This window comes from Dermochelys coriacea, chromosome 22, assembly GCF_009764565.3.
Source record: "Dermochelys coriacea isolate rDerCor1 chromosome 22, rDerCor1.pri.v4, whole genome shotgun sequence".
Classification (NCBI taxonomy): Eukaryota; Metazoa; Chordata; order Testudines; family Dermochelyidae; genus Dermochelys; species Dermochelys coriacea.
The window spans coordinates 3,256,087-3,281,832 of NC_050089.1; the positions used below are offsets into that span (position 1 = coordinate 3,256,087).

Here is a 25,746-nt window from a genome sequence, read left to right on the forward strand (position 1 = left end):
TGGCCACAGCAGCAAAAGGGAGAGTCGTGAAAGTCCCACTTATAGTCATTTGCAGCACATCTGATCACTCTACATTTCAAGTGATTAAGCTTGGCCCACAGATGGGGCAGAAGGTCAAAACCAGGGGGCTGGACTGTTGGATCTGTCATACAATAGGCATTGGCTCCTATGGCACCTGAGGATGACATCGAGTTTCGTTAAAGAAATTGTCCAAACAGGCACAGCTTGGGCTAAAATGGTAGATTGGTGTGTTAGGCACATATTTAACCATAAGGAGCAGACTCTGCACGAGGACTTGTCAGAAGGGGGGGGAGGATGTTGGACAGGACTGGAAGCCAGACCAGGCTGGTTGGTTGGTGTCATAGTACCAGTTATTATACCCACGGTTTCATTCATCTGTCAATAGCGAACAGGTCATGGAGAATGTCACTGCAGGATAAATCCCTGATGAAGAACGCTTTCTCTGCCAGCTTCCCATCAGGGCTGCCTTAGAACTCAGCCAGTTCTCTGAGTCACTGCCTCGCTGGCTGGGCTCCAAGCAAGGACCCCTGCCTGAAACTTGTTCCTTGGACATTGAGAAGTCTCTCGGAAAGGAGCTGCTCCCCGATCTCTCTAAGGTACCTATCTGGCCCCTGTGAGCATAGTATCTGAGCACCTCACCATACCCTTGTGAGGTAGGGCAGTGCTATTATTCCCATTGTACGGATGGGGAACAGACACAGATTCTCAAGCGTCTAACTCCCATTGGTTTCCCTGAAGTTAGGAACTTAAATATCTTTGTGAATCTGAGCCAAAGAGACTTGCCCAAGCTCATGCAGGGAAAGCTGTGGTGGAACAGAGAACTGTACCCAGGTCTCCCACCAATGGACCATCATTCCTCACTGAGATCTTCAGGAGAAGTCCCCTCTTTAGGTGAGCAGGATGGGAGCTCCTCAAGTGCAGACATGGGGAAATGTCTTTAGCAAATACTACCCCACAGCAGCTTTGCACTCACCTTGTGGCTTTGGCCAAGACCTTGTGCTTTTCTGTGCCTCAGTTTCTCCATCCATACAATAGGGATGAACACTCTCATTGTGAGGCTTGTGAGGCGGTGAAGTGCACTGAGATCCTGGAGCCAGGATGAAACCATCAGAGCTGCCCTTGAATTTTAGGCTCCTTGGGGCGGGTGTGTGTGTGATTTGTGATACAAAAGCAGCCCACATAACTTCCTCTCCTGCTGCTTAGCCCTGTCTAATTTTAGGCTGCAAGCTGCCCAGCATAGGGCCTATACCATTACATGTCGGGCCACTGCCAGAACCCATGGACTCTGCGGGTCTTCCAGAACAGCAGCAGGTGAGCGGCAGTGTTGCCAGAGGGGGCAGGAGCGCACCTGCGGGTGGGGGAGGAGATGCTTTTCCCTGGTGAACTGCCCCCAGGCTGTGCTGCACTGGGAGGTTGCATGCAACCAGGGTTGTCTCCTCTGGAGGGGCCTGTATCTTGGGGGTAAAGAGGGTGGGGAGAAAGGTGTAAGGAAACAAAGAGAAAGGCCTTACTTAGTGCAAGGGATTTCTGTTAGCCCCACACCCCTCTTCAGTTAGGATGCATTTTAAAGATTTATCTTTTTTCCAACCCCAAAGCAGGGAAACAAGATCAATACCCTCCATCTCCCTTGGGAAAGAGGTAAACAGAGACCTTGGGAAAGGGAGACAGCTATGAAAGGGGCTATTCTTATCTTGGGAGCAGACCTTTCCCTCCACACCTATTGTTCATTCATGCACCCAGCACAGGAGGTGGGGGGAGTGAGGGAACCCCTCTGTGCTCCAACCTCCCCGGGATCAACCCCTTTCCCCCACCTCCTGCTGGCATCTCCCTCCTGCTCCCCCCACCCCAACTCTCTCTCTCTCTCACTCTCACACTCACTCACACACACACACACACACAGCTGACCTAGGCTGCCAGCTGCTCTATGCGCAAGCGTGGTCAGCAGGGGCGGACCAACTTCATCCGTTTGCCCCAGCCCACACTCCTCTCTTCCCAGCTCATGCTAACTTTATATAGGGCCATTATTTCGCATCCCTCCCTCCCTCCCTCCCTCCTTTGCAAAGCAGCTCCGTTCTGCAGCCCTTCCTCCGGGGAGCCCTGCAGCCCCCCGCACAATTCGGATTACAATCCTTTCTTCCCTTTGCAGACGGCTTTGGCTAGCAAATAGCGGATCGGAGCCCCCTCCTCCCCCTAGGCACCCGGATGGCTGCTTGAAGGTGAGTTCAAGCAGCTCAGCTGAGCAGACCTGGGGTGGGGGGATGCGCATAAGCCCCTGTACCCGAACCCGCCCCAAGCGTTAGGCGTTTTAAAGGGGGAAATTGGTCAATTGCATTCCTCTGGCTGCAGCACCGGGGTGGGAGGGTGGGTGTGTAATTGACATGCTGCCTGGGACCAACCCAGGAGGGGCGTGCGGGTCTGGTTTTTGTTTTTGTTTACTCCTGAGCTAAAAATAAAATTAAAGCGGATTTAAAGGCTGCAACAAAAGGCGCCCATAAACTGGGCTCATGTCCACCGCTGATCCAGAATCCACCTTTAAAGCACTGCAGGGAGCAGCCTCTTGTGCCTGAAATGTTCTGGATGTGTTTGAACTTGGACCTCTGTCTCTGCTTTTCTGATTTTAAGACTAGAAGGATCTAGTGAGAAATACTGCAGGTCTTTTTGATAGGCTTGTTTGGGGTATCTGGTTATCTAGACTTCTTAAGGGGGTGGGGGGTAAAATAAACAGCCACCACCAAACTTCAAGCTTGGAAAAGATGAGACTCAGGAAGGGTGATGTATTGGCATGTGTCTGATCTGCGCATAGCATCACTGGCTGCTTGGTATAGGAAACAGCTTCTAGTGGTTCTGAAACTAATGTTAAGGTATCATGGGGGAGCTAGTAGAAGGCATGTGAGAACAACTAGATGCATGCTGAGTTACTGGAATTTACTGCTAAAAGGAAATCACAGGAATGGAATGGACAGACACACACATGAGTTTGGTTTTCATTAGGCTCTGGCATCAAAAAAATGTGATCTTGCTGGATTCGAATATTGGCAATAGATCAGTATTATTATTTAAGCAGGTTTTGCATTGATTTTGTAGATCAGTGCTTATTAGGGAAAAGGAGCCCTAAAACCAGGACAGAGATTATTTTGGGTGCCTCTAAATGCGACCTGAAAAAGAGCTCTGTGTAGCTTGAAAGCTTGTCTCTCTCGCCAACAGAAAATTGGTCCAGTAAAATATGTCACCTCCCCCATCTTGTCTTTCTAAATGTGTCACACCTTTAAGTATATGGCTAATAGTCACACTTGGATATTTTGACAGGGGCATTGCAGATTTGTGTGTCAGCAAATAGCCCCTCAGATTTGTGGTCTAGGCGCTGATACAAATACAATTTGGTTTTTGCTTTTCAGTTTCTTTCTGTTTACTTGTTGCTTTGCAAAAGAATGTCTCTGCTGAGGGTTCAGGTCTCTGTAATGCACACGCATGAATGAACTCTAGATGCTCCACTGCAGGAGGAACCGTTAAGAGCCATTGGAAATTCAGAAATCTTGGGAGGTGGGTGGGGAAGAAGGAAAGTTGTCCGTTGGGGTCTTGCATGGGATGGATTTGTCAGGATGAGGGCATGGTGAATTAAGGGATCAGAGCATCTGGGAGGAGGATTGTGAAGTGTTTGAGTGGACTAGATTCAATGCAGGCACACAGCTGTGTGTATAACTATGCAAAGATTCGACCCTGTGTATGTGCATTAGAATCCTCCTACACCACCAGTAACAGTCCAGCACAGCAACCTGCTGACTTGTTGGTGACATGAGCTAATCTGTGTTGCCTCCCTCCGTGGCTCCATATTTTGGGAGCACTGATGTGTGTGTGTTTGGAACATACTGATAACATAGTAGCAAACACTAAGCACGATTGATTTGTAAATCAAACCAGCCTTCTTTACAAGGCCCCAACCCTTCTCAGGACTTCCTCTGACTGCGGCTCTTGAGAGATTTCCTTGCCTAATAAGCCACTGTGCTTCTATGGCATCTTTTTGCTTGACACAAGGGCATAAGGATCCCTTCCCCTATGGGGCATCTGGTGCAGTGATAAGTGGCTTGCTCAAGGCCAAAGAGCAAACCAGTACCAGCTGGGAATGGAACCCAGGTGTCCTGAGTCCCCTTCTCCTGCTGAATCTGCTCAGTCATGTGTGCAGCTCCTGGGATTGAGTTGATAAGAGAAGTGGTTTGTGGGTGGAGATAAAGAGAAATGAGAAGAAAAGGAAAGTGGACTGCTTCTTTTTGAGGTCACCATCCCATCACTGGGGCAGTGCTAGTCAGGGGCAAGGTTTTGTGTTTCTTTTTAATTTAAACTGGTGGCTCTGCCCTGTGATGTAGGCAGCCCCCACATGGGACTGATCGATTGTAAATATCGGGCAGTCCCGGCCTCCCGCCAAAGGCATGTGCATCCTCCCCATGGCCGCCAGGGAAGGCTTCCTCTTTCGGGCTGCACGTTCCAGCCTGCTCCTCCTTAGGAGCGGGTGCGGCCTTGCTGAGAATGGCTTGACCTGCTGTTATTGCTGATGGGGGAGTATCTTTCCGCTGTTCTACAGGTTTTTCCTCTAATGAGCAATTGAAAACACACATGGTCTGTTGGGGCCCAGGCAATTAGCTGTCGCCTGCTATGTCCAGAGAGGCATTTTCCTCTCAACAAACACACTTAAAATTGGGTTGGGCAATGCAGTGTCCCTGGCAATAGAAAAGCGATAGGATCTGGCTGTAATGAATATAAAGGGGGTGTTTTATTGAGGCTGCTGGGTGCAGACAGATCTTGTCATCCTTTCTAGCTCCCAGGCTGGTTGTACTACCTAGCATCACCACTCAGGCTCTCCTGAAGTCCTGGCCTGAATTATATAGTCATGGACCTGCTGACTGTATTACCAGCAAGTGCCCCTGTGAAATGGCTCCAATGCCTGCTGATGGGCTGGAAGCAAAGAATACCCAGGTAGTTTCATGTGAAGTGCCCATCAGGGACCAGAGGAAATCACTTGCCTGTGGAATCTGACTGATGTAGGGCCAATAGCTCATTTAGTTGGGGATTGGTCCTGCTTTGAGCAGTGGCTGGGACTAGATGACCTGAGGTCCCTTCCACCCCTGAGATTCTAGGATTCTATGATCGTTTGGACGAAGCAGCAGGGAAAAGCTCGCTAATGGGTACTGGGGGATAGAGCTGCTTAGTGAGTTGGTTCGGGATGAAAACAGTGAGAACTCCAAACTAATATGTGGGGTGGATGTGGGGGTGAGAAGGAACGTGATGTGCAGGGAGGAAGATGCTTTGGAGGTGGAGAAGTGATCTTGGTGTGGTTGTGGGTGCAAACAAGATGGGAACTTGCAGTATGGCAGGAAGGGCTGTCCCCAACACCATTGCTTGGGGAACAGTGCATAAAGATCTGGGTAACTCTCACGCCAGGAAAGTCCTGCCAAGGGAGAGGGGCTCCTGACAAAGGAGAGAGTCAAGTGTGCGTCACCTCAATGGTGGATGGGGAGCAGAGTCTGCATGCTCAGAATACGGGCCACATCTAGTGCCTCTCATCTGATGTTCCCAAAGCACCTCACGCAGGTGGGGGTGATCTTGGGCATACTGAGAGCAAAGTGGCTTCCAAAGGTGACCCAGCAATAGAACCATGTCTGGAGCCCAGGTCTCCTGACCCTGTGCTCTAACCACTAGCTCATGCTGCCCCATGTGACAGGCTGCTGTTGCCTTCATGCCTTGCATGCTGCTGCTGTCCCTTCCTATAACAGTCTTGATTTCCTACTCTGACCCTCCTCATAACCCCCTATGTCTCCCTTATCCACCTCTTCATGTCCCCACTTGTCTTTGCCTACTGCTTTCTGTCTGGACCAGCCTACCAGCGTCTCCCTGCTCCAAGCCCCACCCGCCTCTTGTTCTCTCTCCTGCTGTCTTGCATACAAGAAAACAAACTGCAAGCTACGTGCCAGATCTCAACAATTCAGGTTTCCAGGGCCTTGGCTTGTCTCTGCTGTGCCCATAGTGTGTTAGCAAGCTCATAAAGTTCTGCAAAGCGCCATGCACGCTGATTAAACAGGGAAGGAGAGGGATCGCACAGGGTGATTTGGAAAGGAAGAGCTTAGAGGAATGGGATGAGACTGAACAAAGGAAAACTCTGGCTGGGGTGAAGGAGAGGAACCATTTCCTCATGCCAAGGTCAGTCACACTGTGGAACTGGTGTCCCAGGGGTAAGTTGTGGAATCTGGGTTGCTAGATGTTAGTCGTTCACTGCCCAGGGTTTTATTTAGTCTGTGATGTGTAGATCAGTGGCTCTCAACCTTTCCAGATTACAGAACTCCTTCCAGGAGACTGATTTGTCTTGCGTACCCCTGAGTTTTACCTCACTTAAAAATTAGTAGCTTACAAAATCAGACATCAAAATACAAAAGTGTCCCAGCACACTATTATTGAAAAAATACTTATTTTCTCATTTTTACCATATAACTGTAAAAGAAATCAATTTAATATAAATATTGTACTTACATTTCAGTGTATAGTATATAGAGCAATACAAACACATCATTGCCTGTATGAAATTTTAGTTTGTACTGACTTTGCTAGTGCTTTTATGTAGCCTGTTGTAAAACTAGGCAAATACCTAGATGAGTAGATGTACGCCCGGAAGACCTCTGCATAGCCTCAGGGATATATGTACCCATGGTTGAGAACCACTGGTGTAGGGGATGATCCTGCTGCTCTAAGCTGGGTATGCCTGGATGGTGGAATGCTCTGTAGGGCCAAGCTGCTCAGCTGGGCCTTGCAGCCCTTTTCTGGGTGCTCTAATGAGGAGATCTGCGGGGCGGGGGCATGCACAAGGGGAGACCGGGCAAGGGGCATTGGAAGAAGACATGGAGGGAGCCAAAAGAAAATGGAGCAGACAGATTGGGTGACTATAGAGCTAACTGGAGGCAGGGGGCTTCTAAAGGCTCAGTGTGACACTGTATCTCGGGGGAACAATCTTCACCCCCAAGTTCATCCTTATAATATGATTCTGTGGTATTCAATGCAAAGTTTGTCATATCGGGTGTCTTCGGAAGACTCATGATGACTGAGCATTGTTGTTATAGTAATGTTATAGGTTGTAATATGATGTATATAGTTATGAGGCTGAAAATGTGACCTCGTGGCTTAAAACAAGCCCAGGCAAAACTCTCCAGGAACAGAGGGGCAGTTCACACTTCATCAGGGCATGTATGGGACAAACCCAGCCCAGCCTCACAGGAACAAAGGACACTGGCCTAGGCAGCAACAAAGGATCTGTTGAACTCTCCAGTGAGTCACCCCCCTTCCCTCAGTCAGTTTGGGGCTACAGTGAGGTAATGCTCACCTGACCCTGAATGGAGAGCAAAACCAAGAGGGAAGAAAGAACATGATAAAAGGGAGAGACATTTGCCATGCTCTTCCTCTCTCTTCCACCTCCATCTACAGACACCACCACCTAGTGACTAAAGTGCTGATCAAAGGGGAGAGCTTGGCTGAAGGGCAGCCAGCCAGCCTGTGGTGAGAAGCATGTGTATTTGTAAGGGCACTGAAAGTGTTAAGATCAGCTTAGAATGTGTTTTGCTTTTATTTCATTTGACCAAATCCAATTTGTTAATCTTTGACTTCTAATCACTTAAGATCTATCTTTTATAGTTAATAAATTTGTTTCTTTATTCTACCTGAAACAGTGCATTTGTTTTGAAGCATGTCAGAGACTCCCCTTGGGATAACCAGCCTGGTACATATCAATTTCTCTATTAAAATGATGAATTCATATAAGCTTGCCGCGTCCAGTGAGCATAACTGGACACTGCAAGACGGAGGTTGTGTCTGGGACTGGAGATATTGGCTAGTGTCATTCGGTTGCACAATCCAAGCAGCCACTGGCCAAAAGTCCTCACTCATACTGGGAGCACCTTACATGCTAGAGGCTGTGCGCGAACAGCCCAGGAGTGGGAGTTCTCACCGCAGAGCAGGGTAAGGCTGGCTCCCAGAGTCGAGGATTGGCGTGACCGGTCCAGATAACGCCAGGGGAACATCACACTCGGGATGTCAGATGTGTCCCAGAAAGCCCAGCTGTGCATATGGTGGTTTGGGCTGGTAGGGTCACAGGATCTGTAGTCTCTGCCTACACCTTGCAGTGCAGATACGCTTATACTCACCCTAATTTCAGAACCCTGTTGGTGTACTTAGCTGCATTAAAGGAGACCCCCAAACTGACAACAGTGACTGGAAAGAGCATGGCCTCCAGACACCCTCCCCTCTAGGTGACCAGGGCTTCCCCAAGCTTGCAAGGCCCTCCACCCGCTGCGAGAGCTGGAGCAAACAGTCCTCGTGAAGGGACGCAAACTCTGGCTGTGTTGGACCAGTGGAGTTGGCTGAGGGCGTGAGTTCCAGAGCTGAGAGCCCTGCCCCCAGGCAATCAGGTCTAGGAGCAGTCTGGGCTGGGGTGGTGGAATGTCGCCCTGCAGTATTCAGCAGCCCGGGGCACAGTGGCCTAATGCACCCCCTCTCCTTCCCACACACACCACTGAGCAAGTAGGCGGCCACCTTCTGCAGCAGTCAGAGCTTCTGGGTTGGTTGCAAAACATTAGCAGCATCCCTGCTAACTTTGCTGCTGATTCTTTGTGGGGCTGGGCCAGAGTGTCTGGTTGTCAATTAAGCTGGTCATAGAAAGAAAAGGAGTACTTGTGGCACCTTAGAGACTAACAAATTTATTTGAGCAAAAGCTTTCGTGATCTACAGCTCACTTCATCGGATGCATCCGATGAAGTGAGCTGTAGCTCATGAAAGCTTATGCTCAAATAAATTTGTTAGTCTCTAAGGTGCCACAAGTACTCCTTTTCTTTTTGCGAATACAGACTAACACGGTTGCTACTCTGAAAGCTGGTCATAGAATCATTGAATATCAGGAGGTCATTTAGTCCAATACCCTGCTCAAAGCAGGACCAATCCCCAACTAAAATCATCTTGATTCAGCAGCAAGAACTGTGGCCATGTGATCTCACGCAGACTAGAACTAAAATTTCTGGTACAATAAGCCCTGTGCTCAACCTCTTTCCATTTGTGGCTTTGCAGCTTTGGCCGGGTATTTTCCTGATCATTGTTGCTGACAGCATCATGTGTCACAGAACCAACCAACGCCCTTCCTTCCCTTCCTCCTTCTAAGTAACTCAAGTAACAAGCTTCTTATCAGAGGCAGTGTTCAGTTACACTCCACCTCAGGCAGATCACTTGCTCTCAGGATGGTATGGACTAGTGCTGTGGTCCCTCTGACCCAATCTTCCACTCCTAGATGGGAGCTGCTCCCAGCCAAGAGACATTTGACATTTGCTTCTAAGTCAATAGAAATATGAGTAAATGCCATGACTTTTACCTAAAGATCTTACAATTCTGTCCTGAGGTATGTGGTTGCAGATTCAATCAATTGCCTCATATGGCAGTGGTTCTCAACCCGCAGGCTGCTGGTGGCCTAATCAGCACAGAGCTGTGGGCCCTATGACATCTTCAGGGCCATACAGGTAGTATTGGAGGCAGCCCACATAACACATTGTGGGCCACATATGTGGCCCCCCATGGTAAATACATTAAGAATCACTGGGTTAGAGCAAAGCATGGAGAAGTCTTCAGTGCTGGGGTCTCTTCTGAGCTCTGCCATGGACCTGCTGTGTGGCCAGCTCACTCACATGAAAAATATCCGGACTGGGAGGTAGAATGCCTAGCACAGTGGGGTCTTAGTCTCTGATTGGGTTGCCTCGGTATAAATAACTTAATTCTAATTATAAGTGTTTAATGGGAGCTGCTGGGTGTTCAGCATCTTGGAAAATCAAGTCACTTTTATTTAGAGCTAAATACAGATTTAGGAGACTAGGTTCAGGTGGCTAATTTTGGCAAACCCTGGCCTTAATCCCTCTGTTCCTCAGTTTCCCCACCTGGTTAACCACTATGGTGGTAAAAATGCCCTTGTCCCAGCTGCTGTAACATTCCTACTGTTGCTGCCACCGGGGGAGGTTTCCTGGTGATGGCTACTATAGATGTGGCATGTGGTCAGGGACGGAGCTGGGCTAATGTTCCTTGGCTTTCAATTCATGCCACTTTTGCATCTCCCTGAAACTTTTCCTCCAAGTTTTGGGTTGGAATTAACTAAAATTGTCAAAGAAAACTCAAGCCTAAAATGGGGAGCTGCACCTGGCTCTGCCTTGGAACTGTGCAAAATCTGCACAATTTGCCTGGCTGTCCATGAGCAGGGTGAGACAATGTGGTGATTAAAAAAGATCAAGGCCTTGTCTTCACTCGTGCCCTCACTGGGGTGGGGTAGCATTGCTTGCTAGTTTGTATGCAACCCGCTGTTTAGTGTCTTTGCATATGCCCCTTCTGTGACTATTCTGACCACTTGTTTCTGCCTGCTGCTAAAACGGACTTGTCCAGAGCTCAGTGGGGACAGCTCCGTGTGGAAAGCCCTGAGTTCGAACCCGGCCACCTGCCTATGATAGTGATGGTTACAGAAATGGTGGCCAGTAGCCAGCAGGTGCCTGGGCCAGACTTCCTCTCCCTTGGCAGGGTAAGTGGCTTCTGTGTTGTATGTAGATACAGCTGTAGTGTTGAGGTGCTAACGTTCTCGAGAATATAGTGACCAGCATTTGCCACGTGTTCTGAATCTCAGCAAAGCATTAACAGAGCTGCTGGGATTCTTGAAGCTGTTTGCATGAAGGGGTTGGTTTTTTGAAACTTTTGAAGAAGTTTTGAAATTAGTTGCGCATCCTGTTTCCACGTTTTTAACATGAAAAGTGTTTTGGGGTTTTTTTGGTTCCTACTGATATTTTTTTATTTTTATATTTTAGTTACCTCTTACTAAAAAAGGTTAAATATAAAAAGGTCAACATCAAAACAAAATATTGTGCAATTATTAAAATTAAAATGTCTTGACTGACCTGATCTAATACTTTTGTTGTTATTGGTTCATGAATATTTTTGAGATTATCCTGATTTGGGACAGAAAAAACGTTTTGAAATCTCAAACTCTCCTGAGATGGGGAAATCATTTCCTATCTAGCTCTAATAATTAAGATGAGATGATTAATTTCTAGAAATTAGTTTCTTCTCTGATGGACAATGGTGATGAGATCTCTATAGTGCTACACTTTTTTTTTTTTTTTTAATCAAGTGGCTTTTCAAAAGAAGGCAAATTACAGACTCTGTCAACTGCTCTGCCATTCACACTGCAAACTGCAAGCAACTCTTCTGATTTAAGTCCTAGACTTTAAGGTCACAAGGGATCATCGTGATCATCTAGCCAGGGTGCTGGAACAATTTGTATAATGAGGGGTGCTGTAAACCCTGTATATGATGGAAATCACGTCAAGTCCGGGGGTGCAGCAGCACCCGTAGTTCCAGCATCTATGTCATCTAGTCTGACCTTCTGCACGTTGCAGGCCATAGAACCTCACTCACCCACTCCTGAAATAGATCCCTAACCTCTGGCAGAGTTAGTGAAGTCCTCAACTCATGGTTTAAAGACTTCAGGCTACAGAGAATTCACCATTTACACTAGTTTAAACCTGCAAGTGACCTGTTCCCCACGCTGCAGAGGAAACTCCAGGGTCTCTGCCAATCTGACATGGGGGGAAAACTCCTTCCTGACCCCAAATATGGCAGTTTGGTTAGACCCTGAGCATGTGGGCAAGATCCACCAACCAGACACTGGGGAAAGAATTCTCTGTAATAACTCAGCACCCTCCCCATTTCGTGTCCTATCTCCATGATCCCTGTGCATGAGAGTCAAAGGCTTTGAGCTCCAATTATAGGATGGTGACTAAATTTTTCTGCATACGCCGTGGAGTGGATTATGTAATCACATCTAAGCAACTTTCTCTTTCTACATTTGTTTAAAGAACAGGTAAGCAGCTGATCAGAAACTTAAAAGCTGCTGTTTTTTGCTAAATGGCTGATTGCTGAACTTTTAGAAACAGAGGCACTGATTCTCCTCTTGGGATGCCAGTATAAGTTGGGCGTAACGCACTGAAACTGACCATTAAAAAGTTGTAAAATGGATCTCGATCCTGGCTCAGGATGTATTCCAAATAGACTTTAACAGTAGTGTTCGAGTAAAGCTGCCCCTTGATATGTTGGGGAAAAGGTTCTCCTTTGGTTCAGTTTCTTGTTTAATTTTTAAATAGGGGTTGATCTAGGGTGACCAGATAGCAAGTGTGAAAAATCGGGACAGGAGGTGGGGAGTAATAGCACCTATATAAGAAAAAACCCCAAATATCGGGACTGTCCCTATAAAATTGGGACACCTGGTCACCCTAGGTTGATCAGAGGCATGTGCTTGTCTTGAATGTTCCTCTTAGTCCTGACCGTAGTGATGTATTGCTTTGTCTCTATCTTGATCTAGCGCTGGTTTTAACTCCTCTTGTAGTGTTTTGTTTTGTTCCTTTTTCTCTGTGTTCTGTGGGAGGCAGTTTCTGCTTGGTGCAGCGTTGCTGGCACGCGCTAGGTGTTTGAACTTTGATCAGAGAGAGGAGGGATCTGAATAGAAGACCTGGAGCTAGGAGCTGCTGGGTTCCATCTCTAGCCCTGCCACCGACTTTCTTGGAAGTGCAACCTTGGTGTCCTCCGGCAGTCGTGTACGTCTGGACTACAGCTGGGAACAAGTCTTCTGGCTTGGGGTAGACACACTCGAACAAGTGCACTAAAAACAGCAGTGTAGACGCTGCAGCTCGGGTGGGGGCTCCGGCTCACCCGACTCCCTGGGTCTGAGCTTGAGTGGCTATCCTGAGTCTCCGCCAGCGTCCACACACCTATTTTTAGTGCGCTAGCTTGAGTCTTTGTTCCCGGGCTGCTGTCATTCCCAGCAGCAGTGTGGACAAACCTCAGTAGGCCTCAGTCCTGTCTCAGAAGTGCCACCCTGAGGAGCAAGAGCATAGTGCAGTGTCCTATGGCCCGTTCAATTCTCTGCCTCCGCTTAGCCTGCCCGCAGGGGATGTCGCTTGTGATTGATGGCTTGAGCGATATATGGTAGACAGCCATGGGCGGTGCATGAGTTCCCCCCCCCCCCTTTGGGAGGCTAGCCACGCAACCCTGCCCCACTCACCAGAGCTCCCCCAAGGCTCGCCGGAGCCCCGAGCCCCCGTCGTGGCCGGAGTAGCCCTGGCCAAACAGCTCTGGTGCGCTCACGGGCCCCAGCACAGGGTCTCTCGCCAACCCCAACTTGTGGGAGGGGGCGCAGCATGGGTGAGGTCAGGGCTTGGTTTGGGGGGGCTTAGCCTCCGCTGTCATATTATACCCGCCACCCGTGGTAAAGGCCTGTCTGCCAGGGACTTGACTGAGACCTGCCAGACTCATTTCAGATAGGCTGCTGGTCAGCCATTAGCTGGGGGCACTGCCAACCTAGACTGGCTTTGTGCCAGTGAAGCACAGGTCAGAGAACTTGCGCCTCTGATTCTGTGCTAGCCCTTTTTCTGGAGAATCCCATGCACTTCGGTGTCTAGCGCATCCTTGTGTATTGCTCTTCTGCCAGCGGTGGCTTGCTCATGTACCTCACTGCTGCTTTCTGCTTTGATTGCATTGAACAGTCCTCATCCCTTTGGCCTCCAGCCCAGCCTTGGTCTCTCCCTGCTGGCGGGTCCGGGGTGCTTACCGTATTTGTCAATTACCGTGTGTCTCTGGAATTCAGATTCCTCCCTGTTGCTCTGGTCTCATTTCCATCACTGAAAGACAAAGCTTGGTATGTGTCCCTGATAAGACTTTGCTCCAAGTGCCCCAGTTTGGGTTTCTTTAGACTGGCAAAAATCTACCTCTCACTGGGAACCTGCTGAGCAATCTTATTGTACTGGCATTGTTTTGCAATCTCTTATTTCCTAAAGTGAAAACAAAACTGTGACATAATTCTACTTGTCTCACCTCTGTGTAACTGAAGGTTGGTCTTATTTCCCGGGAGTCCTGTGAATTCTTCCCCATTTATCCAAGTCCCTGGATCTTTTCCCTGTACATGCTTGAGAAAAACAGGATTGTGCTATGTGTGGCTAAGATTGCTCCCTGACCACTGAATTTTTTTCGTTTGGGGGAATGAAAGAATTGCATTCATGACTGGGTGCTTAAAAGCGGCATCTAGAGAGGAAGCTACAAAATAAACATGTTGGTATGGAGGGCAATACAGTGGTGCCTGATCTTCTCCCCTGCCAAAAAGTTAACGTGGATGGCAGAGAGAAGGGGCAAGCATCAAGAGGGCATGAAGTAGAGGGCAGGTGTGAAAGGAACTACTGTTATGCTGTCAGGTGTAAATGGCTGCCATCAAGCGGGTCTTTGATCTGTAGACAATTGCAAATCTGGTTAGTGCCCATGAGTATGCTAAGAATCCTGCTTTCAGGCTAAATAACAGGAGCAATTAAATCCCTTTAGGTACTGATAGCTGGAAATGAGAAGCTACCACCCAAGGCCTCGTGACAAGGCCTGATCAGAAGCTATAGTTGTGTGGGCTGAGCAGTTCCCTGATTGCAAATGCAGGGATAGGGGATTGTTTGGCAAGGTATGTGTGTGAGGCAAAAAGCCAGCAGACAGAGAAGCAGTTGCGAGCATGGCCTGAGACTGTGCAGAGCAGCAGAGCTCCTTGGGCACAGAGCTCGATGCAAAGGCAGGCATGGGGATTTCTGAGCAATGGAACTTCCTGCTGTTTGGTTCCACTGGAAACAGGAGTTTGTTGACATTTCTTATAAATAAACAGGGTAGAGCTAAATAATGTACCTGACTCACATCATCCATTTCTCCTCTTAAAAGAACCAGTCTTGCAAGGCTCTGAATATTGCCTAAGCTCTCAGGCCAAAGGGGCAGTGCTACTAACCGTAGCAGCCCGTGTGGAACTTGGAAGGAGGTACACAGGTTGCCGAAGGGAAGAGGTTGGAAGAGGCACCGAGAAGTCAGTCTCCCTGCACATGGCTAGAATGCTAGCTGCAGTTGCATAATCTCTGTAACTAGTTCTCTTAACAAAGAGTCAGGTGAGTTTTAGAAATGTGGTGTCCTCTCAGGTTATTACCCAGGACCCGGTACGTGAACCACTAAAGAGTAGTAGAAATGTCAGTGTAAAGGTTGGGTGCATCAGGAGTGCCTGAAATGCATTAACCTAAATTCTGGACCATACACACAATTACCACTTGCAGTCTACTCTTGGAGCAAGGAAGCAAGAAATGACAAGGGTACTTCAGTCCTTCAAACAACCAGTGAGTGAGAGGTCATTTTACAGCGACAGTGCAGGAGGAGTTGGAGCCATTCAGTTTGTCTCCAGCCCCAAGTGAGGTTGCCAAGGTACTGGAGAAAGACGGCAAAAAACTAAGCCTTGAACATGCACTTTCCACCCTTCTCATCAGGCTGAGCCCCGCTGGAGGTGTGCAGCCATGTTCTCTGAAGCCATGCGAGATGAGCTCTTCTCTCTTTTCCTGCTGTACTGCTGTGAAAGAACCCTTGCACCTGCTTATGTGGAAAGCGCTGTGGAGGGAGAAGAATTCCTTAACCTTGGAGGATAGGACAAGCAGCAATGGGCTTTAATTGCAGCAAGGGAGGTTTAGGTTGGACATTAGGAAAACTGCCTAACTGTCAGGGTGGTTAAGCCCTGGAATAAATTGCCTAGGGAGTGGTGGAATCTCCATCATTGGGGATTTTTAAGAGCAGGTTCGACAAACACCTGTCAGGGATGGTCTAGATAATACTTAGTCCTGCCTTGAGTGCAGAGGACAGAACTAGATGACCTCTCGAGGTCCTTTCCAGTCCTATGTTTCTGTGATCATGGGGCTGGGAATTTCCCTTAAACATCTGTAAAGCTGGGATACAATAACTTCTCTTCAAACCTCCAGGCAACAGAGGGAAAGACCCCTATGTTTCAGGGAGTCTGATTCATTCTATCCAGGCAGGGGCAGTACACGCCTGGTTTCCCACGTGTTTAGGGCTTTGTCTTTCTACAGGGGGCAGGGAAACTAAATGAGTCTCTGGTTCGTACTGTGGAAAATGGATTTCAAAATGGCCGTGCTCATGGGACTAAATCCAGGAAAGTTGTGTCTCCACCTTTGAAATGGCTCCCTCCCTCCCACCGAAACAAATGCCTGGAGGGAAGGAGGTGGCTTAAGTGGCTCCTTGAGAGGCTGTTGAACTTTCAGTCTGGTTGAAGATTATTAGTGAATAAAGCTGATAAAGGTTTTCAGGGCGGAAAGCAGAGTCGGTGTGCTCTGACTGCGCGTTGGCATCTCCTCTTAGGTGGTTGGGTTCTGTGCTGTCAGTTTCTTGAGTGTTTTCTGGCTCTCCCAGCGTTTATTGTAGGCAGGACTCTCTAGCTGCCAACAAAAGAAGAAAGGGAACTGATTCTGGTCTGACATGGGCTTACTTCTCATTCCTCTTCTCTCTGCCACTCCCCCGCTGCAGCAAGCTGGCTGCCTTGGCATGTGGCTCAGAGGTGCTGGTTCTGACATAAAAGCCTCATTTGCAGAGAGATTCCACAGTCTGTTTTTAGTGGAATTACTAATATTTTTTTTTTCTGAGCAGCGTCAGCGTCTCTGGTGCCACCCTCAGCATGGAATCAAAACAGCCCCTGCCGTGAAGAGCTGAGCAATGGGCACAAGGAGAGGATGCAGTGGGAAGCCCAAAGAAGAGGAGTTAAGTTCATGTAATCCACCGCTCAGCCTGTCCCTCTTTGAGTCTGATCCATAGAGGCTATAAATCTGTTACAGCTCCTAGATTAGTCAACTCGCTCCTTCAGCCCAAACTGTAACGTGTTGTGAGCCCCGGACACCCCCCGTTCAGTCCCCAGCCACAACAAAGGTGCCAGTTTTCACATTAGCCTTTTTCTTTTTAAAATGATTGACTCCCTCACGTGACCTCTCATCACCTGGCTGGTTAGGGTGTCCCAGGAGGGCCGATGTCTGCAGCCGTCTGGGTTCTCCTCCAACTCTCTCCCTCTTGGTATGATCACTTTCACCCCTTGGGCCCAATTCTGCCCTCAGAGATGTGCGCACACCCTGCTCATCCAGGTCACGTGTCTGTGTATCTGAAGGTTGGATTCCCCAGGGGAAAGTCTTATCTTCCTGTTCTGTGACCTACTGAGGACCTGAGCTGTGAACGCTCTGTTACAGAATGACAGGTTTCAGAGTAGCAGCTGTGTTAGTCTGTATTCGCAAAAAGAAAAGGAGTACTTGTGGCACCTTAGAGACTAACAAATTTATTAGAGCATAAGCTTTCGTGAGCTACAGCTCACTGCATCCGATGAAGGGAGTTGTAGCTCACGAAAGCTTATGCTCTAATAAATTTGTTAGTCTCTAAGGTGCCACAAGTACTCCTTTTCTTTCTGTTACAGAATGTATCACTTACTCTGGAGTTCCACCCACAGGGACTAAGCACTATGCCTGGCAGTGTTTACAGGGTCGGGCCCTTAGTCACAGCTTTCCTGGGTAGCCTTAAAAAAGGCTAGGTACAAGTGCACACCTAAAGGCTGTGATGGATGCATTGTTTTGCCCAATCTCTCCCCATAGGAGATGGGGGTGGGGAAACCTAGACTATGCACAGGACTGGAAGGGACTCCCTGGGTTATCAAGTCCAGTCCTCTGCTATCACAAGCAACCCTGTTGTATGATTTCCTTCATAAATATATCCCGCTCCACCTTAAAACCAGTGAGGTTTATTGCCCCCACTGCTCCTCTTGGGAGACTGTTCCAGAGCCTGCTTCCCGGCTTCCAATTTCCAGCCTAAATTTACACATGATCAGTTTGCCCCATCTGTTCTTGAGTCCGCATTATCCTTCAGCTTAAAGAGCTCATCACCTTCCCTGAAACTGACTCTTCTGATGTATTACCCAAAACCACTGGATCCCTCCGAGCCTTCATTGTGCTAGGCTAAACAAGCCAAGCTCCCAGTGGTATTCTCTCTGCTTTTGTTTCTTGTGTCTGGCTTTTACACTAGTGCTCTTGCCTTTGAGTTGTGCTCTGCCCGTGCCTCAAGCATCGGTTCTCTGCAGTGTCATATCTGTCTTGCTGCAGCGGAATCCAATTGTTCTGTAGTCTCTTCTCTTACTTGCCCTCTGCGGGCTGAGGTGTCATTCTTTAGCATTTGTGACGTCCCCTTGAGAGCCTCCCATGAAAGATGCTAGTGAAGGGCCAAGTTATTTTTATAAGTGTCTTGGCCAAAGTCCCAGGAGGAAGAGCCAGGAATGGAACCCAGGAGTCCCTCTATGTACTCCTCTCTGAGAGCCGCATTCCTTGAGATTGTTTGTTTTTAAATGAGCTCTCTGTTAATGAACACTTCTTCACTGCTTGCCAGCTTAACTTGTTGCAATCCTGGAGATAGTTTTGAAACAAGAAATCCATTTACTCCCCCACCCCGCATCTTATCTTTCTAGTGCCTGAGCAATATCGTTGGTCCGGTATCACCCAATTACAGTGCACTGCACTTTGAGTTGCAATTGTGCAATAAAAACATCACACGTTCTCCTAAGCTGTTTGGAAAATGCCTGCAATCAAAGAGTTAAGCAGCTTTGATTTCCCTTTACAAAGCTAAGGAGTACTTGTGGCACCTTAGAGACTAACAAATTTATTTGAGCGTAAGCTTTCGTGAGCTACAGCCACTTCATCGGATGAATGAATGAGCTGTAGCTCACGAAAACTTACGCTCAAATAAATTTGTTAGTCTCTAAGGTGCCACAAGTACTCCTTTTCTTTTTGCGAATACAGACTAACACGGCTGCTGCTCTGAAACCTTTACAAAGCTAACTCTCATGTATTTTTCCTCTGGTAAAATACATTCCTGCTGTGACATTTGAAGGTACAGGTGGCTCGGAAACCCCTGCAATGGTTTTCAGTGACTGACTAAGAATAAATAAGGTCTTTAAAATGTTTGAAATTTTTCTCCCCTTTCCTGACTCCTGGCTCCTAGATGAACTGAGCATGGCCTAAACGCACCTGGACCAAGGACTGGCTGCACAGCCGTCTCCTGTGTAACATGGTCCTCTCTTGGTGAGCCACCGCGGTGCACCCTGGGAGTCCCTGGTGTGTTGCCTCATAGGGGATGCTGCCCAGCTGGGGACAAGAATGGGACCCTGATGAGGCCTTGCGGCAGCCCGCACACCAAAATAACAACTTCTTTCCTGTTACCAGGTGCCTGGGTTTTTGGATGGAAAGTTGGCATTTGCCTGCGGAAAGCGCACTTTGCAGGAAAAATTTAATTGAGTCAAAAACTCTATTTGCCTTCAGAAACCTGTTTTGGATGGAAAACTTTTCAACCAGTCCTAGTTTTAATCATGGTGTGGTGGACGCTAACAGTGTTTCGAGCTAGCCAGGCCAGTAACGAATCACAACCTCGGTCGTAGCATGGACAGGGCCTGGGCAGGCACAGTGGAATCTTACTACCCAGGCACTTGATAAGCAACACCATAAAGACAGGTTTCAGAGTAGCAGCTGTGTTAGTCTGTATGTGCAAAAAGAAAAGGAGGACTTGTGGCACCTTAGAGACTAACAAATTTATTAGAGCGTAAGCTTTGTGAGAAATGCATCCGATGAAGTGAGCTGTAGCTCACGAAAGCTTATGCTCAAATAAATTTGTTAGTCTCTGAGGTGCCACAAGTACTCCTTTTCTTTTTGCCAACACCATAAAATGGTTCAAGTGAGACTTAATAGCAGATGCTATAGTCGGGTCTTGCATGGAATTCCGTACAGTACATTTGCAGCGACATGAGGCACCATAACATTTAAACTGTTATCTAGCAAAAGCACATTTTAAGTTTATAATGATTTCCGTTTATTTGGATAGGAATGAGTGCGATATATAAGCCCTTAAATTCTAACATACTAGTTCTTCTGGTCCCTGTATTCTTTTTTTAGTACTGCCTGTGTTACTGTATAACAAAACCTGACCGCTGTGTAACAACCAAGAAAACCAGCCAGGGCTGTAAGTGAACTGTGGAAATAAGAAATGATCTGTGACGCCCAATAAGATAGTTGAGAATATAAGCAGTGATTAAATCACTCCTTGTTACCCAATATGGTGTGCCCAGGGGGATTGTTCTCTGCTCTGTCTGCAAACTCCTTGTGGCAGGGCTAACTTTAACGTTTCTTGGGGCTTAACCAATAAGAACCTCTGTGCTATTGCCACACTATAAAACAAGCAGAAGGAGTTGAATGTGACTTGAGGCATTACCTTGCCTTTCTAAATGATTGTGTGTCATGTGCCTCAGTTTCCCCATTGGAAAAATGTGGCTAATGGTACTGACCTCCTTGGAAATGTGCTTTTGAGATCTGTGAATGAAAGGGTGTAAAAGATCTAGAGATTATTATTTATTATTTTTATTTTATTACTTGCTACCTTGAAGTGGCTCACATATGGAACTAGTGAGGTTCTGCTTCACGTCCCTGGTGGGTCAAATCTAGTTCCCACTGGAGTCAAAGGCAATCCCCTTTTTGACTTAATCAGAGCCTGACTCAGGCCCTAATATACTGTAGGATCTATAATTTGTGCACCTAAATTCCTCGCAGGAGTAGGATTCATTCACATTTACCTGACGATGTGGCATTTTCTCCTTTATCGGGTCACTTTCTTTCCTTTGATGGGCCCTGCTTACACCCTTAAGTCTACCTGTCAGAAAAGTGGCTCCATGTGAAAACGGACCCAGAAGCCACCTTTCCACTTCCTATGCATCTGAATCTCACCTCCTGAAATGAGTGATAGAGACAAGATGTTATCTTGTTAGCCCTGTAAAATTGATACAGGTACAGGAAGGGAAGGTGGATTCTCTTCTGCCTCACACGTCGTTTAATAAATTGGCAATATAGCTCTCATTGCAGGATCTTTATGGCAAGGGAGGGCACTAAAAGTGGAAAGATCCACTGAGTTTTCTACTCCTCACTGAAGATTTTGTGCTACGTATTCTGTTTTCGGTTATTGCAGTCCTTAGAATTAAAGGTATAGTTGTCTGTAGAGTCAAGCTGCCATTTTGTATTCTGTTCAGTGCAGACTGTTCACAGAAGAGACGCACTGTGCGCTCTTAAAGAGATCTCCTTTTCTCTCATTTTATTATTCTAAACCAAAAGGCGCTTATCTTGACTTTAGTAAGGCTTTTGATACTGTTTTGCATGACCTTCTCATAAACAAACTAGGGAAATACAACCTAGATGGAGCTACTATAAGGTGGGTGCATAACTGGTTGGAAAATTGTTCCCAGAGAGTAGTTATCGGTGGTTCACAGTCATGCTGGAAGGGCATAACGAGTGGAGTCCTGCAGGGATCAGTTCTGGGTCAGGTTCTGTTCAATATCTTCATCAATGATATAGATAATGGCATAGAGAATACACTTTTATAAAGTTTGTGGACGTACCAAGCTGGGAGGGGTTGCAAGTGCTTTGGAGGATAGGATTAAAATTCCAAATCGTCCGGACAAACTAGAGAAATGGTCTGAAGTAAATAGGATGAAATTCAATCGGGACAAATGCAAAGTACTCCGCTTAGGCGATAATCAGTTGCACACATACGAAGTGGGAAATGACCTCCTAGGAAGGAGTATTGCGGAATGGGATCTGGGAGTCATAGTGGATCACAAGCTAAATATGAGTCAACATTGTAAAGCTGTTGCAAAAAAAAAGTGAACATCATTCTGGGATGTATTAGCAGGAGTATTGTAAGCAAGACACGAGAAGTAATTCTTCCGCTCTACTCCACGCTGATTCCGCCTCAACTGGAGTATTCTGTCCAGTTCTGGGCATCACATTTCAGGAAAGATGTGGACAAATTGGAAAAAGTCCAGAGAAGAGCAACAAAAATTATTAAAGGTCTAGAAAACATGACCTATGAGGGAATATTGAAGAAGTTTGTTTAGTCTGGAGAAGAGAAGACTGAGAGGGGACATAACCATTTTAAAGTACTTAAAAGGTTGTTACAAGAAGGAGGGATAGAAATTGTTCTTCTTAACCTCTGAGGATAGGACAAGAAGCAATGGGCTTAAATTGCAGCAAGGGTGGTTTAGGTTTTACATTAGGAAAAACTTCCTAATTGTCAGAGTGGTTAAGCACTGGAATAAATTACCCAGGGAGGTGGTGGAATCTCCAACATTGTGGATTTTTAAGAGCAGGTTGGACAAACACCTGTCAGGGATGGTCTGGATAATACTTAGTCCTGCCTTGAGTGCAGGGGACTGAACTAGATGTCCTCTCGGGGTCCCTTCCAGTTCTGTGATTCTATATCTGTGGAGATGTATCCTGTTGATCTCTTTTAAAAAAAAAAAAAAAAAAGAAAAGAGTACTTCTGGCACCTTAGAAACTAACAAATTTATTTGAGCATAAGCTTTCGTGAGCTACAGCTCACAGAACAACTCTTACTGATGGGATGAGATGAGTCTCCTAATGCATTCTGTAGCTGCGCTGGGGGGAGGGCAGAGGAGGGGGAAGTGTTTCTGCAGCTCATTAAGCTATGGAGAGAGGAATACATATAAATTTGGGATTAGACCTAGGTCACAGAGGGGTTTAAGGATTAATTAGGTGATATCTGTAAAGCTTAGTGCAACTGACAAGTATTTTCATTGTTTATTGCCTACAGCCTGCTCCTAATCCCCAGTAATTAATATCTAATTTAGACTGTCAGTGCCCTGGGCCAGGAACATTGTCTTCCTACATGGTTGTGAAATGTCATCTACACCTATGGAGCGAGACACATACAGTAAACTATCAGTTTGGCTGGATCCTGCAAGATGCAGCGTGTCCTTGGCTGCTCCTAATGCCCATTGACTATGGGGATGCTCATCACCCCTGAATCCGGATTGGGCCTCAGCCATACCTCACTGCAAGGCAGTGTCAGTGGTGAATTATTTGCTTCCAAGTCTCAACGCAATCGTGTCTGGGAAACAACGTATAAAGCGGCAGGGGAACGTGATGAATCCACAAATTGGCCAAGCCGCTAGAAGGGGGTTTGTCAACCCAAGAGCTCCCTCTGTCTAATGGCCTTGTCCCTGATCCTGGGAGCATTATGCAGGGATGTGGTCGGATCCTTTTACATTGTAGCGAGAATCCCGGTCAGAGCCACAATTGTAAATGAAATGCTGGGAAGAACCCACCCCTCCTTTAAAATTCCTGAGTGACTAGATTATCTTTATCCGCTAGAGCAGTGTTTCGATACCAGAGACTTGCTTTCTCAACTGCGTCAGGGAGACCAGCGCCAGCCCATGGACTGATGGTTGAGAAACACTGCTGTAGAAGACTATCCCCTCTTCCTCCTCCCTGACCCCCCCAAAATGGTGTGGTCATGTCCTCATTAGGGAACAATAGACACGTGCCGGAAGCTGGGGTGTGTGTATCATGCCCTTAAAGAGACAGACACTGCAAGAAGTGTGCACCTAACAGACTACTTTGGTTTGGTTTGGGGTAGGCAGGTTGACATCTCTAGGACTAAGCATTAGGTTCATTTGTTTGGTGAAATGCAGCACTCCAGGCATGGGGAAAACTGGAAGTGGAAGGGACTCCCCGTCTGGGTCTGTTCTGCTGCTCTTGCCGCTGTGGGGGGTGGGATTTGGAAGGGGAGACTGGCCAGGTTAAACCATCCAGAGATGGATCCTTACTTGGCTGATCTGAGAATGTGTCCAGGATCGATTGATTGCAACCTGGGGCTCTGAATAACAAACTGAGGCTAAGGAGAGAAGAGGGGGTTGGGGTGCAGCCTGAGCGGTGTGAGGTAGGTTCCTAGAGCATCCCCCGCAAGTGGGGATGGAGGTTGGGCTGCTGGGGAATGGAGCAGCTGGAGAGACCTTTTGGGAGAGCCTTGGTTTAGGATGTGAACATGCCAGTTGTGAAGCGCCTCCTGCAGGCTGCTGTGGGCGGGACGGGGACAGAGCCGCTTCACAAAATTGGACCCTTAGAGTGTGAGGTGTCTTTCTATGTCAACCAATCTACCAGACCCCCCTCACAGTCCCCCAGTGTAGGGAAGGCAGATAGTGTTGCCAACCCTCCAGGATTGTCCTGGAATCTTCTGTCATGTGATGAAGCCTCCAGGAATATGTCCAACCACAATTGGTATCCCTGAGGGAGAGCATATTTCTTCAGCTGCTGTGGTCATGTGTGCCTTTCAATTCCTGCCCTGGAGCGTGAGGGGGGCTCCTGGCACATGGGTAACCTCTTAAAGCCAGTGCTGAGAGGTCAAGGCCTGAGGGATAGATCATCCCAGACTGGGGTAGCTCTGCAGCAAATTGTCACATGCCTTAAACTCAATCCAGTGAAGAGAAACGGAGAAGTAATTATCTGCTTCCTGTAGTCTGTGCTCCCAGCCATTCCTCATTCTTGATGACAGCTTTGACTGCCCTTCCTTTCTTCCCAGGATTGTATAATCCCGTGATTGTGTAACAATTAGCGATCTCTTTTGCTGATTGTGGAAACTGCACCTCTTTGTTTTCTCTGATTAGGAGCATTTGGCTCCTGCCTCAGGACTTTTTCAGGTGGCTCCATGAACTCTTTGAGGCTTTCCAGTTTGAGACATGCTTGGGGGCATCACTTTCTACAGCTGCTGGAGCTATGAGATGAGTTTGGCAGGTCTCAGTTCTGTTGGTGGTGGAGAGGAGGATCTTAAGCCACTAGTGCACTTTAGCAGAGTTACCTGGCTCAGCTGCTCCTTGGGAGTGAAACTCTGTGAGATGCTTGCAGTGTGCTCACTATGTGCCAGTGGGAGGCGCTGTTTGCCCTGCAAAAATGAGGTGTGTTTAACCCTTGTTCTAGCAGAGGATGCTACACAACTGGCAGACGGTGAGAGCTCATGCACAGTGGGTGTTAAACATGGCTTATCCTGTCCACAGCAGCAAGGCAACAGTCTTGAGCAGTGTGTGGTTGGAGACAGGGAATGTGTGTAGACACTCTTTGATTTTTACAGTTGAGGGACAACCACATGGAGTTGCTCACACTTTGCCTATCCAGACTGACTAGTTTGCTGGAGGGGGCTGTTGGCTAGCTAACTTTTACAGGTACTTGGCTTTTGGTAACTGGCCCTGGGGCCCTTCCCAGCCCCAAAGCTGCAGGAAGAGGGGGAATGCCACATGCTTGATGACACTCTGGAATCCCCTTCTGGGATCCCCTTGGCTCCTACATACAAGACAGGTCACTTCCATTTTGTTGTTCATATGGAAAAGTATCCTGACTTTTGCATGGAAGTTTGGAGCCCTGGGAATGTCCCAATCAGAAGGTTCAAGTGTAGGTAGACGGCACACACACAAGCAGGAAGATCTGATGATGGCTGTGTGGGAGGACATGGTGGCAGGGAGCTAAAGAAGACCTCCCAGTGAAGGTGAGAGTGGGCCACTTGCCCATTTTCCTGCCCATCCCGTGATGCAGAGGCAGTCCTGTGGGGAAGTTGTTTATACCCAGGGTTACTAAAAAGGGATCACGTCAGACCTGCTAAAGCCCTCAACTTGCATCCAGAGCTGCAAATGTTCCATTCTGGAGAGAGCGGGAATCCTGAAAGCCTGGTGAGCAGTGAGGGGGAGGGAATGTTCGATCTCAGGTGGGAAATGGCTGACCACACCAAGATCTTGAACTGTCGCCACCTGGACAGTCAGGCTGACAGAAGGAACAGAAGAATCTAAACCAAACCAAGGAAGGCGCCAGCTCTCTTGACATTCTTGACAGAATGGCATTCAGTCTGTGTGTGCTGATGGAAATCACACGTGCCCACCCAGTCATGGCCAGTGGAGGAGCAGGCTCAGCAAGCAGACATTAG

At 47.6% G+C, this 25,746-nt stretch overlaps 1 protein-coding gene across 10 annotated transcripts in view; it reads left to right on the forward strand.

The window, feature by feature from the left end:
* Positions 1-2,022: 2,022 nt before the first annotated feature.
* ST3GAL4 (ST3 beta-galactoside alpha-2,3-sialyltransferase 4) overlaps positions 2,023-25,746 on the forward strand; it is a 167,440-nt gene continuing 143,716 nt past the window's right edge. For 4 of the 10 annotated variants that reach the window (XM_043500786.1, XM_043500788.1, XM_043500790.1 and 1 more), the window contains exon 1: positions 9,234-9,392. Coding sequence is in view for 1 of the 10 variants with exons in the window: in XM_043500783.1 (XP_043356718.1) it covers positions 9,389-9,391 (3 nt within the window). In the remaining 9 variants the exon portion in view is untranslated. Of the gene's footprint in view, positions 2,238-9,233; positions 9,393-25,746 lie in introns of those variants that run through there. The other 6 variants (XM_043500787.1, XM_043500785.1, XM_038380581.2 and 3 more) reach the window with 4 other exon arrangements.